The 15621-nt window shown below is 40.6% G+C and overlaps 1 protein-coding gene across 2 annotated transcripts in view; it reads right to left on the reverse strand.

Annotated features, from left to right (window-relative positions):
• Positions 1-15621, reverse strand: part of pde4ba (phosphodiesterase 4B, cAMP-specific a) — a 253062-nt gene that overhangs the window by 173532 nt on the left and 63909 nt on the right. The window contains exon 1 of one of the 2 annotated variants that reach the window (XM_047375966.1): positions 4962-5804. The exons of the other annotated variant lie outside the window; for it this stretch is intronic. Coding sequence (XP_047231922.1) covers positions 4962-5185 — 224 coding nt within the window. The 5' untranslated portion in view covers positions 5186-5804. Of the gene's footprint in view, positions 1-4961; positions 5805-15621 lie in introns of those variants that run through there. 2 annotated transcript variants of the gene reach the window in all.

Below are 15621 nucleotides of genomic sequence, written 5' to 3' on the forward strand. Positions count from 1 at the left end.
GATTGCTGGACATCTAAAGACCAAAAGGCTAATCCCCCCTCCACCAAGCAGCAAAACTGCAAATGAGCAAACGTTTCTGTGTTTTGTACAAAAAGTCAGCAGATTTGTTCTTTGCTCTTGAGCTGTGCAGCCTGCGGACGAGCTTGTTGGTCAGGGTGGATTTTTACACACTTGTGCAGTGACACAGTTTCAGGTGGTCAGGTATGAAGTTGTTCGAATCAATGATTACTGGTTTTGTGGTATTCATTGTTTTAAAATAAAAGCATAAAAGTAATAAGTGATAAAACTTTGCGATTGCCTTCTTTCTCCACTATGGGATTTATTGGTTCATGTCACACATTTTCTTTTTATGGCAGCATTAAAAAGATTTGTTATAATGATACATTTTGAGCTATAATAGTTAAAGTAGCATTTTATAAAGTAGCATTTGCTTCCATTTGTCCATCTCACAAAACAAAACAAAACAAAACAAAACAAAACAAAACAACAAAGAAGTCTTGGACCCTTTATTTGTCATCTTTTAGTTCACACAAAGTCTTTGGAGATGTTTAAATCTGTTTCCAAGGTGGATATTTTAAAAAACTGTAATTGTGGTGTAGAGGTGCGGACTGGATATCCAGAGATTATCAAGAACTATGACAAAAAGGTTCGCTTTGGTTAAGCTCACTCTGGCTCTCAGCACTAAATAGCCCAACAAATAATTTGTTTCATACGTTTTTTTAAACTTAAAATGTAAGATAAAGACGTTATTGACTAAGAGTACCCAAGATTTTCAAAATGACACAATATTATAAATTCCAGTACAGACTACTGTTCAGAACATAACAGGGTAAGTGGTCTTACTAATATTACAAAGTGGGGCCACATGTTTAGCACAATAATAACCCTTAATTAAATCATATTTTAATTTAATTTTAGAGCCATTCGCTCTGCAATTGAGTGGTTTTTGTTTCGTTTCTCCATCTGTCTCCCTATTTGTGAGCAGTTGGCATAAACACACTGGCAGCAGCGGCAACAAAAATCACGTCAATTCTTTCCTGACGCTCATGCAAAGATGATTTCACGAAGGCCAGAAGAGAAGGAAACAAATCAATACCAGACGGAGTACTGGATGGAATGGTGATGAAAGATGGATATTTAGACTGACATTTAAGCTGAGGTAAATAACCCTCTGTGTAGAGCCAAAGCTGAAACCGCTGCGTTTAATGGAGTCTGTTTTTCTGTTTACGTGACTGTCTCTTTACATATGCACACACAGCACCTGACATTTTCTTACCTCTTCTTGTTTATAAGTCTCTTATGTTCTCTCCAGAGCCTCTTCACCCCACTAAAAGCATCTGATGGTCATCACTCAGAGGGAGGGCAGGCTCAGCATAAACACTCTTTCTTCTTCCTCAGATAAAATCTGTAATATCTGCAGTCACGCACTGCTTTGAAGAAACTACAGTAGATAAAGGTTTAAAAGAGAAAATGACTTGAAGATTGGAAAAATATACTTCAGTTTATATTGTCATCAGATAAGTGTTCGTGAGGAAAGCAGCCTGTTTCTATATTTGTTCATATTTTTCCATCCTCTCCGGTCCTATTCTTACCTTCCTTCTGTCTCTCTCTCTCCTTAATGCACTTTTTGTGTGAGTTGGAAAAGAGGCCGATGTACCCCTCGGCCAACCATCAAACATTTACATCCTGTGGTGCTGTGAAGTGCAAAAAAACAGAGAACGACAGAATGGCAGACAGGAAAAGGGAAGAAGAGCCCACAAATTACACAAGGAGGGATGTAGAGACGGCAAGAAAACAGAGCAGGGCAAGGGACCGACAGCGCCAAAGTTAGATAAAGAAAGACCAGATGGAAAGCAGGAAATTTAGAAGGGAGTCGGAGCAAAACAAAGACAGAGAGAGACATAGAAAGGAGACAGGGGAAAAGCTGAGCAGTCCTAACAGAAGGGTCGTTGTCTGAGAGCTCCAAGGGTCAGGAGGTCACGAGACACTTGTCCAAAGCAAAGGCAGAGTTGGTCACAATGTGATATTATCAACTATTTTTTTATAATAATCAGAATTACTAGACCGCACTTAGCAAAATCATCATTAAGACAATGAACAGAAAGGAAAAAGTAAACAGAAAATTTTTAAAACATGTTCTATGCTTTAAACATTTGTACAAAACTCCAGTCTCTGCACGTTCTTCAGTATTACATTAAAAGGATTTTAATCCATAAGACATTTGTAGCCTTTTTGAAACTAACTTTTATAACTGCCCCACTATTAAATGTTACCAGCCCAAAAAAACAAAAAGAAGCATGAGATGGCTTGGCTGATTAAAACCTAGTTTCATATTATCTCCTCATTTATCTGCACAAAATATCAATTTCCAGATGTAATCTCTTTCCAGAGATTTTACTTCTGGTTGGTAACATTTAGAGAAGCATCATGCAATACTGTTATCATCTGTGTATTATGAATACATCATCAATTACTGTTGATTTGCAACCTGCAACATCTGTAAACAAATCAACAGGCATTTACAATGCATCATTGTGTAAAAGTGCATCAAGTGCAAAATATTTTAGTATTAGACATCTATAAAGGTAATAGTATGACTCTTTAGATAATATGATTAAGCAGCTAGTTACTAAATGCTGATTGGTGTTGGGCAGGTACTGGACCTGGAAAACAACAAAAAGCTTCCTGATGAGTTATACTGAGCTAAGCAGCCGCCAAACCATTTCACATCCTCTGGCAATAAACAATGTGATTCAAATATAACTTGTTTGTTATAAGCTTATTCTTCAAAGAAAACCAACTCAACGATATGTGGAAGTTGTTTTTTTGTCTCAGTTTGTATATTTTGTGACAATTATTGCAGTGCCAACTCTGATAAATATACAGAATCACATCTATATCATAACTTTTCATTTTATTCATTCAACAGTAGAAAGGTAATGGAGAAAACCTTTCAATTAATGTGCCGTTTTTTTTTTTTATTTCCTCTACAACGTCTGGAACAGGTGGGCAGATAATTAGGCCAGACAGAGTGCACAGCCTGTAATACCCAGAGGGATTTCCAGGTGGGGGATTTCTTTTCTCTATAGGTGAATTAATACTGACAATCTATGGTTGTGCAAGTTTTTTTAAGACATGGGATAAACACAGTGGTGTAGTCATTTCTCTTATAATCTTGCTGCTTATTATTTTCTCCGAAATGTGGCTGAATTAACAAAGGAAGAAGATCAAATGAAGTTTAAAGCATCTGGTCTTGGCTGTCAGTATCAGTTATCTTGAACCTCCCCTTAGCTTTCTCTCATTCTACTTTTGTTTTTTGTTTTTTAAATCCAAGTTACTTTTATTTTTCCAACATTTCTAAATTTAACTTTATGTCAGAGCATCAGACTAAGTGAGCAAAAAGACCTGAGTGTCTCGCTCAATGATAATTTATCATGAACTTGGCTGGTAATGGGCTTGCCTGGTGTTTAATGGCTGTAATGGGTGTAATAGGCCTTTGCCTGGTCGCTGGATAGAGCCTATATGCGGCAGATTTATGGGAACAAACAAAGAAAAGAACATTTTAATGATTCCTAAATAAAACCATTATCCTTGTTTTTCTTCTTCCCTCTCTCCCTCGTACCCACCCAACCCCCACCAAGCTCTGACGGCTCAGACATAGCCTTTACAATGAAACGGAGAAGACACCAATGGAGGTGGTTGCTGGAAAGGAAGAAGAGGGAATAAACAAGCATTACATTACAAATATGTGTGGTCCAAATCGCTGATGTGACCACACATGGTTGAGAATATTATAGAAAAGCTCAGCAGAAGTCTAATAATGTTTAATATGCAGAATTTGAGATAATCTTTTTATTCTACTTATTTAAAGAAACACAAATACCAAGCTGATATTATTCAAGCAAACCATTTTACGTAGAGCCTGCAGTCTTAATGAGAGTAATGGGTAGCGCTCTTTTAGTTTCTATGCTATGACTGTCTGCGTTTTTTGTGACTAGGAATATTTCTAACCAGCTGAATTTATCTTTTTACAGTGTTCAGCAACAGGTAGGGGAGGGGCAGTGCTGCATTACTGTATGCTCCTTATAACCAGCCAAATCTCTGGTCACACCAATCATTTCTGTGCCATCTCATAATGACTAAAATCTAGAAAAGGTATGATGATTTTTTTTCTGGTTTTAAAATCATAACTTTTAATAACCTTGGTATACCTTACTATCAGTACCTGGCCAATACCTACTTAAGAAGGTCAGAAATTAATCAGAGCATCTTAGAATCTCATCTAGACAAATTGCATCATTGTCGGTGACATCAAAATCCGAACAATTCTGGTAACATTGCAATATATCTGTCATTACAGCTTGTGTTGAGTCATATAGACTTTCATTTGCTGCCTGGGGTTGTGAACCAAAACAGACCACCAGGTTGTGTAATGCATTAACAATCCGTGCACAGCTCAGCAGTCTTCCAAAGCACGGTTTGATCAGTTCATCCAAAAATGCATTAAGGTACAAGGCTGAGATGTAGCACAGGAGAGGGCAAACTTGGCTGAATGTCATCTTTAATGCATTATGTAATTCTATAACTCACAGACAAATCATAACACATCAGATCTCAGATAATCTTACAACCAAATTTTTAAGAAAGCCCAAGAGGTTATTTATTCTCCTTTGCCTGCTATTTGTGTATTTTCATCTCTTCCTCTCATTTACTAATTTTTCCCCAACATTGTGTTGTACTCTTAAATCAATTCCAGTCGTAGTACTATAGCTCTCATTCTTTTTCCCTTCTATTGTCTTTAGAGATTCCTCCTTAAAATCTTTCCCATCACTTCTCTCCTAATTCTCCAACAATTTGACCTAAGTCCACCAATATGTGGCTTGTTATATCTGTTCATGCACACTTGCTACAGTTTAAATTGCCTTCCTTATTTCTTTTCACTGACCATCCAAAGGCCTTACCAGGTGTGAGCCACGGTGAAGCGCCGCCTCTGTCGAATGCTCTTGTTCACCATCAGCTTGCGAAACAGCCGCGGGGAGCTTCTCGGGGACAGTTTGGGAGACGTTGCTCCCCTCTTGCATCCCACCACACCCGGCATCTTCGGGGGTTCCAGCTCAAGGTGCATGTGCTCCTTGAACGTCCGGATGCATGAGTCCATTTCCACGCTCAGCTCGTTGGATGACATACCTGCAGGATTGTGTTGGCTCCCGTCTGGCAAACTGCAATTCCTCTGTCAAATTCTGACCAACCTGCCTTTCATGTAAACTTGATTCCTTGTGTATTGTGAAGAATTATACAAGTTTTCATGTGTTGAAGTGTTGCTAGAAAAACACAGACTTTCACCCAGGGATGGGATCCTCCCTCCTTACCCTGTTTTTTCACAGGTTTAAGGATTAGCCAGCCAGCAGTTGAGCCCTCTGTCTTTCTCTTTGCTTTTGGTTCATCCCCGGTGCCTTCCTGCAGATCTTTTCTTTTATCTGAGGCTGTACAGAAGGGTCATACACGAAAAATTCCTCTTCTCAACTGCACCGCTTTCCCATTCCCCCCCGGTCCTGGTGGCAGCTAAATGCACACCTTACTACCAACTCTTTCTCTCAGTCCATCCAGGTAGCCTGACGTTGGAGGATCTCCCTTATGAAATATTCAAAAGGGCTGAAAACTGCTCTCTGCCTCCTCCATCAACCACTGCTTGACTCTTTCTGCAAACAACCCCCCACCTCTCTCACTCACTCGCTCTCCTTCTCACTCTCCTAAAGGCACTCCCGGTGTGGCACAGAGTGCTGAGTCTCTAGTCTGATTTCCCTTCCACTCACCCAGTTAGAGCAGCGAGAGGAGCAGAATGCAGCATGCAAGCAAATACTTCCCTCTCTGTTTCATTCAGAATATATGCAAGTAACCCAGAGCAGGCACATAGCAGGCACAGGCCACGCCTCCTCAGATGAGGATTGGCCAGTGAACACTGTGACGACAAGTGGGCAAGCCCCGGTAACAGGTTATCAGATTTATTATTTATTTTCTGTTTATCTGAGATTTGCAAAATATTTGTAGTGATGATGTGATGAAATTTGGTGAAGTTGATGAGCCAAGAAGGAAAGATAAACTAGGAGCCCTTTCCCAGCAAGAAGAGAACCATGTATGTAATGTAATTGCATCATAAAAAGCATTTAGTCTGGTTGTAAACAGTCAAACCACACCACTGCCTCAGTATGTAGAAAGAAACAAGACAATGTGGTATGAACACATTGGATTGTTCAGATTGGTGAAAAGAAAGACAAATGGGTGCAATGCCCTGAAGGTAGAAAGGCCGTGACGATGAGAGAGCAAACAAAAATCCAAAAAGAACATCAGAGGAGGCAGAATGGCAGTGTGACGAGTGACGGAAATGTGAGCACTAGCTTGTCTGCAATTGGACCGATTTGTTTTGGTGGTGAGTCACCAATGAATTTGAGCCATGAAAGCTTGCAAGAGCTTTCTCACTAGATGCTCACCAAGAAACCCCTTTGAAAATGGTTTTCCAAGCCTGTATCTAATTAAAAAAAAGACAAAAACACTTGTAGTAACGTGAGCCATCAAAGAATACAGCAGATTAGTGAGTATTTTTAGTCAATGATTTAAATTTAAGGGATTGAGGTGTTGCTGGCAGAACAAATAGCCAAGCCTAAAAAAGAAAAAAAAAAACAAGCAAGCAAAAACGATGAAATATTGTATTTGACAAAATACAAAAAACATCAATCCAATCAATGCAACAAAATAACAGCAGCTTCGCTCGAAACTCCAGAAGCAACAAGTGCAATGAACTGTTTATCTTATTCTTCTGCTGAATTTTACTTTTGTCCAGGCATGGTTTCTTCTGTGCCCTCTTCTACAAACCCAACCAACAATATTTAAGACGAAGAAAATTCCCTTGTTATCTTTTTCACAAAATGAGTAATAGTTTAACAAAGCACACAAAATGTGCAGTAAATAATCTATTTCAGGAGGGACAATTCAGTTTCCTGAAAGGGCCACACAAGTAACTATGATTGTTGGTTGGGGCCATATCATTGGCGGAATTAAAATATTTGAAAATTTGTTTTGATAATAAACTCTAAACATATTTTTATCGGATGCTTGATACAGTTTTTTTTTTTTTTTTGTGGCACTTTATTGTTTTGAGTTTTTTTGACAGTAAGCTGACAGGAAAGGGATGGAGAGAGGGGGAAGACATGCAGCAAAGGTCACCTGGGCCAGGAGTCAAACCCATGATGGCTGCTTCAAGCTGAAGACTCTGAATACGGGTCAGGTGCCCCACAGTTTGTTATTCCGAATTAACATTAAAATATTATATTAATATTATATTATTGCAATTAACTGTAACAAACAAATGAAAGTTCATGTATTTCACTGTTTGCTTAGTCTAATCATGTTAATTTAAGCTGTGATCCTTGAGAACAGATGTCTGTTCTGCGTAAACAGAGCCACTTCAGTAAATATATGCTTAAGAGTAGGGCTGCATGGTAGTAAGAAAGTAAACTGCAACACTCTGTGATCTTTAGCATTTTGGGTACCATCATCTGTGTCAGTTGTGAGCATCTACCACAGTACTGAATATCAGTCCAGCAGCAATGTAATGTTATAGGAACATGGGATGGCATATATTTCATGACAAAATGTTAATTTCAATCATTCAGGATTTGAAAAGTGACTGACTCGAGAAAAATGACCTGTGTACAAATATTCTTGCTAATAATCCAAACCCAATCTTTTATAGTAAAATATTCGCCTTTTTGACCTCATTACGTGGTCAAAAATGTTCTATGGAGGACTCAAGCCTCAGACCACAAGTCCGAGTCAAGTCTAAAGTTGTCAGGGGTTCAGGTTTAGAGGCAAAAAGACAAAATTGTTACAATTCTACCAGATACTTTTACAAGTTTCTGACAAAAACCATGTTGTTAAGTTTGTTAGTATCAAGAGCCAATATCACAAATTAGGTAAGATGGGACAGAGATTTAGATTAACATTAATAAAATGTTGATTTTAAAAGGGGCACAATCCCTTTTCCCAATTAAAACTTTAAATTGAGCAGAAACAACCTCCCTAACATTTAAAGTGGATTCAAGCCTCAATGGAAAACCATGTGCAGCACAACTGTTGAGGAGCTCAAGCTTAGATAGGCAAGAAAACACATTTGAAGGCTTTTCCCAAACACACAGGAGATGATAAAAACTGCGTCAGATTAGGAGCAGAAAACAGAGGAAAAGATTTACATTTAAGAGAATACGTTATATGATGCGAGAGGAACATTATTAATGCCATGTGTGTCAGTGAAGCCTTTAGCCAATCAGAGCAGAGTTGTGTCTACACAGAAAATAATCCTAGCTTTTGCAGCCAGACAGGAGAAACGGTGGCGTCTGACGTAATCTGGCTGCTGCAGTGTTGCTCCAGCAACCCCTTAATGTCGCATGACACGGTGACGTTCTGCAGTGCTAGAAAAATAAAGACAACATTCTTAACCAGCATGCATTGCTTTATGACTCTATAAAGACTCATTGAATCAATTATTACAATGATGTTTTTTATTCGTTTTTTTTTTTTTACTTGAGATGATTTAAAAACAATAGCAAAAATATATTCATTTTTACTGGCTTTGCTGGGTAATAAAATGTCAGGAGAAGAAAAGGAGAATCACAGAAGATGGATGTAATAGCAAAAAAAAAATGCAAGACAGAAATTTAAGCCTGTATAGTCAGAAATAAATTGCACACATTTTTACAAGGAGGACATTTTGCTATCCAAAAAAAAAATAAATGAAGGCCAGGCTAGGTTTTCCAGAGAGAGCTCAGATAAAGACAGGACATGACATATTTGGCATAAACCAAATACAGCATTTAATGGCACGAACCTAATAACTGTAGCATGGTGGTGGCAATGTCATACTTTGGGGATGCTATACTGCAGCATTACCATGCCAGCTCAACAATTTCAATGCTCTAATCCACAATGTATTCTACCATGTATAAAAGGGTGCATGAGGAAAATGTGCGACTATCTATGAAAAAAAATTAAGATTAAGCAAAACTGGACTCTACAACATGACATCGACACAAAAAACATAAAACTTGCTGCACATGCAACAAACCCCTCAGACCTCATTATCAGATTCCAGAAACTAGTTTTAAATAAACATGTGCATTATCCAGCTTGAATTACCCATTAGAAAAAAATGCATGTTGTGATTATAAAGGTATGGGCATGTTTAGCAACAATATCCAGGTAGGCTGTGGCACATAAACAATGTTCTGTTATGATTCTGGCACGTCTGCTCTACCCTGTCTCCCTGGCTGCAATCAGCAGATTAGACGCACCTGGTGGCTGCTGCTGTGCAGTGCAATCTGTGGAATGCCATACACCTGTGTCTTCCCTGATATATATTGACTTTGACAAGCATACAATGCCAGATTTTTGAAAGCCATTCGTGTGAGTAGATATCCAGCATTCCTTCCTGTCTGATCATTGTTCTTGACCTTGCCTTGCCTTTTGGATTTATGCCTCTGCCTGCTCCCTGTCGGACTATTTGGATTTTGGTTGTCGACCTTGTTTCTTGCATCTGGTTTTTACCTCTGCCTGCCCCTTGCCTGACGCCTGTTGTTCCGATCGCCTAGCCTAGCCCTCGGATTATTCAGCCTGGAGTCACTTCTTACCTGTGCTGTGGAGATCACCACCTGCCGCCCCCTGAGGTTTCCCCTCTGGGTTTCAAGTTCCACTCAAGACAAAAGTAGGTTAGTGGCTTTTCTGATCCCTGCAAAATCTGGAGAGACTACAAGTTACTAATCCTTCTTTCTGCCTCAGTGATTCCTGGAAGCTGTGAGGAGTGTTACCTGTGTGACGTTTTCCTGTGGCTGAATAAACCTTTTAAACTTTCAGTACTGTGTCTGGCTGAATCTTGGGTCCACCTTTTTCTGATTCATAGCATGTTCAATTGATGCTAAGGGGCCCAAAGTGCAAAAAACACCTAGCATACCATTACCTCGCAAGCTTAATCCCTTGAAAGAAGACATCAACAGTTTAGGCTAAACTAATTCAAGCGAACTACCAAAATGTCACAGTTAAAATCAAGACTCCTTAAAGCAGGCAGTCTGTTGTCCAAATAAAGTTGGTTTTTGTGAATTGCAGCCTTAGTTTTCCTGTTCTTAGAAGACCCCTGCCTATTAGCAAGTAGGAACCCCCCATGTGGTCTTCTGACGCTGTAGCCAGTCTGCTTCAAGAGTCATCATGGAAATGGTATTCTACATACCTGGGCTTGTAACTCAATTCAATTCAAAAATACTTTATTAATCCCAAAGGGAAATTAAATGTTGTTGTAGCTCATTATGAGGGTTTCCTCAAAGAGCCGTTGTAGATGCTGATGGCTGTGGGCAGGAAGGGTCTCCTGTAGCGCTCAGTCTTACAGCAGATCTGAAGAAGCCTCTGACTGAAGACACTCTGTTGTTGTAGGACAGTCTCATGAAGAGGATGCTCAGGGTTCTCCATAATGTTCTTCATTTTATGAAGAATCCTTCTTTCCACAATGATCTCCAGAGGTTTCAGAAGAGTCCCCAGAACAGAACCAGCCTTTTTTATCTGCTTGTTGAGCTTTTTTAAGTCCCTGGCTCTGATGCTGCTTCCCCAGCAGATGATGACAGAAGAGATCATACTCTCCACAACAGACTTATAGAAAATATGCAGCATCTTGCTGCAAACACCAAAGGACCTAAGCTTCCTCAAGAAGTACAGTCTGCTCTGTCCCTTCTTGTAGATGGCTTCACAGTTGCATCTCCACTCTAGTCTGTTGTCCAGGTGAACACCGAGGTATTTATACTCCTCCACCACCTCCACTTCTTCTCCCATGATAGAAATAGTTTTTGACTTATTCCTGTTTCTCTTAAAATCTACAATCATCTCCTTTGTTTTAGTCACGTTCAAAATGAGATGATTGTTTCCACACCATGCCACAAAGTGGTCCACCACCTTCCTGTACTCAGCTTCTTGTCCATCTCTGATCCACCCCACGACTGCAGAATCATCCGAGTATTTCTGCAGATGACAGGAGTCTGTCTTGTACTGGAAGTCTGAGGTGTACAGAGTGAAAAGGAATGGTGAGAGTACAGTCACCTGTGGTGCTCCTGTGCTGCTGACTACCTGGTTAGACTCACAACCTGTGGTCTGTTTGTCAGGTAGTCTTTGATCCAGGAGATGGTTGAGGCCTCCACCTGAGTCTTCTGGAGTTTCTGACAAAGCAAATCAGGTTGGATTTTATTAAATGCACTGGAGAAATCAAAGAACATGATCCTCACAGGGCTGCTGGCTTTGTCCAGATGACAGTGGGTTTGTTGAAGCAGGTGTATGATGGCATCTTCAACTCCAACTCCACAGCGATAAGCAAACTGAAGGGGATCCTGATGGTTTACTGTTTGCTTACTCAGGTGGGCCAACAGGAGTCTCTCTAGGACCTTCATGATGTGAGATGTCAGGGCAACAGGTCTATAGTCATTGAGGACTGATGGGTGAGTTTTCTTTGGTACCAGAATAAGACAGGAGGTCTTCCACAACACCGGAACCTTCTTCTGGGCCAGGCTAAGGTTGAAGAGGTGCTGCAGAATGCCACAGAGCTGCTCTGCACAGCCCTTCAGGACTCTAGGGCCGACATGATCTGGACCTGCAGCCTTATTCCGATTCAGTCTCTCCAGTTGCATCTTCACTTGACTTCTTGAGACACACAGGTGGAAGGGGGAAGCAAAGGAAGCATCAGCATCTTCTGATATGGTTGAAGGCAAACATGTAGAAGCAGAATGGTCTAGGTCTGAGGTGGAAGATAAAACATATGAGGTGTTACTGGACAGCTGTGGGTCCTGTGGGCCAAAGGAAGGTGGAATGTCTGTTTGGCTGTGAGCAGGAGAGGAGGATGCGAAGCTTGTTTCTGAACTGAACCTATTGAAGAATGTGTTCATTTCATTGGCTCTGTCCAAACATCCATTGGTCTGATCATCCTTCTGCTTGAAGCTTGTGATCTTCTTCATCCCTGTCCACACATCCAGTCATATCAGTCGCAATGCTCGATGGGATATGTAGGAGCGGGCTGTCCTGGGTACAAAATGGCCGATGCCATTGGAGGGGCACAGTGACGTCCAACAACGGGCAGATAATCCAATACTCAGCAAACAAGTGGTCCAACAAGTTGCTTCTGTATACTCCTCAATAATTCTCTGTCTCCCTCCCTGAAGGCTCTTTTTTTCTTGTTAAGCAGGTCCTTCAGGTCACTGGTGATCCAAGGTTTGTTATTGGGGAAGCATCTCACTGTTAGTCAAAGAAAACAACTTGTTTATCCTTTCGTAACTTTATTCCGCCATGAGCATTCCTCCAGAACAACTCCGACACCGCTACCTCCAGTAGCTCCACCTTCACACCCTCCCCACAACCCCCCACAGTGCCCCTAGCGGATGAACATGTAATATGAACCAAACAAAGGATTAACAATCTCCCACCTTTTCTAAAAAAAAAAAACAAACAAAACAAAAACAAAGATACATAAATTTTTAAGACTCATGAGAAAACACAGCCGTTAAAGATCTTTGTTAGAACAGTTTCAACCTGATAGAATGTGAAACATCTTGTGAATGAATTTATTGAATTTTCCAAAGGCCTTCATAAAGAGCCTTAAGAAGTGAGGTTGTGGATGCTCCCTTCTTTGTTAAGCAGTCTGCAAGTTGGTCTTTTGTTTGAGACCACAACACTTGATGAACTCTCTTAGTTTGAATCAGCTCTTTAATTGAACTGATTTCCAGCCGTAACCTTTTCTCTGCAACAGACTTAGTTGACTTAAGTGCATCAACAAGAGAGAAATTATCAGTCACACAGATTATAGGTGGAGGACATGCAGTACTACCAGTACTGAGTTCAGAAAAGAGTGTGGAAAGAAAAATGGCATTATCAATCCCCTCAGACATAGCAAGTGTTTCACCTGCCAGAGTGCTTCTGACAATTCTCTTAATTCTCTTTGACTGCCATGAAATGGGAGAGAACTGCCCATTGTCACCCATCAAAACAATGAAGTGCCTGCCTTGAGTGCCCCCATCTGAAAGATTTCCAAAAGATGCATCAGTAAATGTAACCATCTTTAAGTTACTGTCTTCCCCAATATGTTGAAAATTCAATTCAACTGACTTGGCCTTGAGCTTACACACAACTCTGTTTGCTTCATTAATGGTCTGTACTGTAGCATGTTTGAGACGAGATGCTAAATTACTAGCATCAAACATGACATCAGGCCTGCTCTGTCTCGCCACCCACAGAAGTTGGACTATCTTAGATCTGAGCTGCTCTGTCTTCTTTTCGGTGAGAGGTGAAGCTGACTCGTGAGGGTGAGAGGTGTATGGACTCCAAGTGCTGAATGTATGTTTCTTGGTGTATTTGTACCTTCTTACCTTCAGTGACAAGATAGGAAAAGTTATTATGTACTTCACGACCGACATTAAACTTTGACCTCAGGTGAGGTATGACTGACTCTGAAAACATGTGTGATCCACCCCATATAAAATCATCAACATGACAAGCAAGTACACCAGTTACATTTTTTAGCTCATCCAGCCAATAGAAAACTGCAGGATCAACCTTAGACATAATGCCTCCTGCTTCAATCATGATGCTTTTTACCCTGTAATACCAATACAGTGAAGCCACAGCTAAACCATACACACATTTCTTTAGTTTCCAAAGCACACCTGTGCTCTTGGCCTCTGGAGGAGGTTTGATAAAAATGTCTCTGGACAGTTGCATTCCTTGTAAAAAGGCAGATTTAATGTCCATAGAGTGAAGTTCCCAATGTTTTTGACATATAACTGCCACTAGGAGTCTCAGTGACTCTGAGGCACAGGTTGGAGAGTCCTTTTGTATGTCAGAAACTTGTAGCTCCTCAAATCCTCGTGCAACAAGTCTTGTTTTAGGTATTATACCATTTTCAGTTTCTTTCAGAGTGCACACCCAACGAGTGGAGACACACTTTTGTCCTTTGTCCTTAATTTCTTCAAACACTTGGTTTTGTTTCCAGCTTATTATTTCATTTTTCTTTGCTTCATCAAACGACATGTCGTTACTCACAAAAACATCCTCGTGTGTATCCATATCCTCAGCATCTGCCTGGACTTGAAAATCCTCCAACTGTGACATATCAGCTGATTCACTGTTGCCAGCCACTTCTGCCGGCTCCAACAGCTCCAAGTTAAACCAGTTCTTGTATTTCCCAGTTGCTTTGCCGGCACGCCCCAACACTTTAGCTTTTGGTGAGACACCCTCTGCATTTCTGAATGTCACAATTTGACCTGTCTTTATGATGGTGTTCCCAGTGTGCTGTCTCTCTGCCTCTGCATTTACAGGAGCAGGCAAAGGATGATTCTCAGGATTTACTGCAATAGTCTCTTCTCCTACATTCTCTTGAATGATGTCCACTGTATGTTGTCCTTGAATGTTCTCCTCATTGCAGGCAATTTGAGGTTCTTCATTCTCGTGAGTAACTTTTCTCAATCTGAGTTGATGCACTCTGACACAGGTGCCTCCGTGTCTAACAAAAACGACTGCACCATCTTGACCAATCACCACTCCTGGTCCTTTCCATTCAGGACAATCCACTCTTTTGTAAAAGACTTTGTCTCCAGTTTCATATCGCTCGTCTATGGGTCGCAGCTGCTTCTTTAGTGCTCTGCGTATCCTTTCTGAACATTCCGCTTCTGTAAAAGCCTTTCTTGCAGCATGCAGGGCTGAAATATGCTTGGCAATCCACTCGCTCTTGGTGGTGCCCTCTAGAGCTGGAGCTTTGTCTATTAATACAGAGGGTAGGTTGGGATTCTGCCCGAACAACAGCTGATGTGGGCTGTATCCATGAACACTGCATAGAGTTCTTTGCCATAAGGGCCCAGTCCATGGCAATGCTCCAGTCACATCCAGTACTTGCTTTGACTTTCCGTAGGATCTCTGTCAGAGTTTGATTATGGCGCTCCAACAGTCCATTGCTCCACGGACTGTAAGCAGGTGTTGTCTTAACTTCAATATTAAAGTTCTCGGCCATGTCTCTCACTTCCTCGTTATTAAATTCACCACCATTGTCACTGAACAACTTTTGTGGTGGGCCATGTACACTGATCCAATCATGGATAAAACATTTGACTATTTCTGAAGACTTTTTTGTGGTTAAGACACTACCAGCACTGAAACGGGTGAACTGGTCAATAATGTGTAGGTACCAAACCCCAGGTTCAAGTTCGTGCAGATCTACAGCAACTGTTTCATTGTATGTAGATGCCAACGGTAAGCCGACAGCAGGTTTTGGTTTGGTCTTACAATATCTTTGACACACATCACACTGGTTCACAACCTTTTTCAGTAGGCTGTTGTATTCTGTGTCCTTGTTACCAGAACCAGTCAAAAGTCTCTGTATTTTATCAGCAGAGACATGTCCAAACTGTTTATGAAGTTTCTCCAGAACTTTCATCTTTTTATTTGTGTTCATCTTGTCTGTTATAGTCAGTATTTCTTCCTCAGTAGCTTCTAATAGCTTATCAGAGTGAATAACATTTCTATTTTCACTGTCCACAATGTTCAGGCAGTAATGAC

The sequence above is a fragment of the Girardinichthys multiradiatus genome, chromosome 9 (genome assembly GCF_021462225.1).
Source record: "Girardinichthys multiradiatus isolate DD_20200921_A chromosome 9, DD_fGirMul_XY1, whole genome shotgun sequence".
Classification (NCBI taxonomy): Eukaryota; Metazoa; Chordata; class Actinopteri; order Cyprinodontiformes; family Goodeidae; genus Girardinichthys; species Girardinichthys multiradiatus.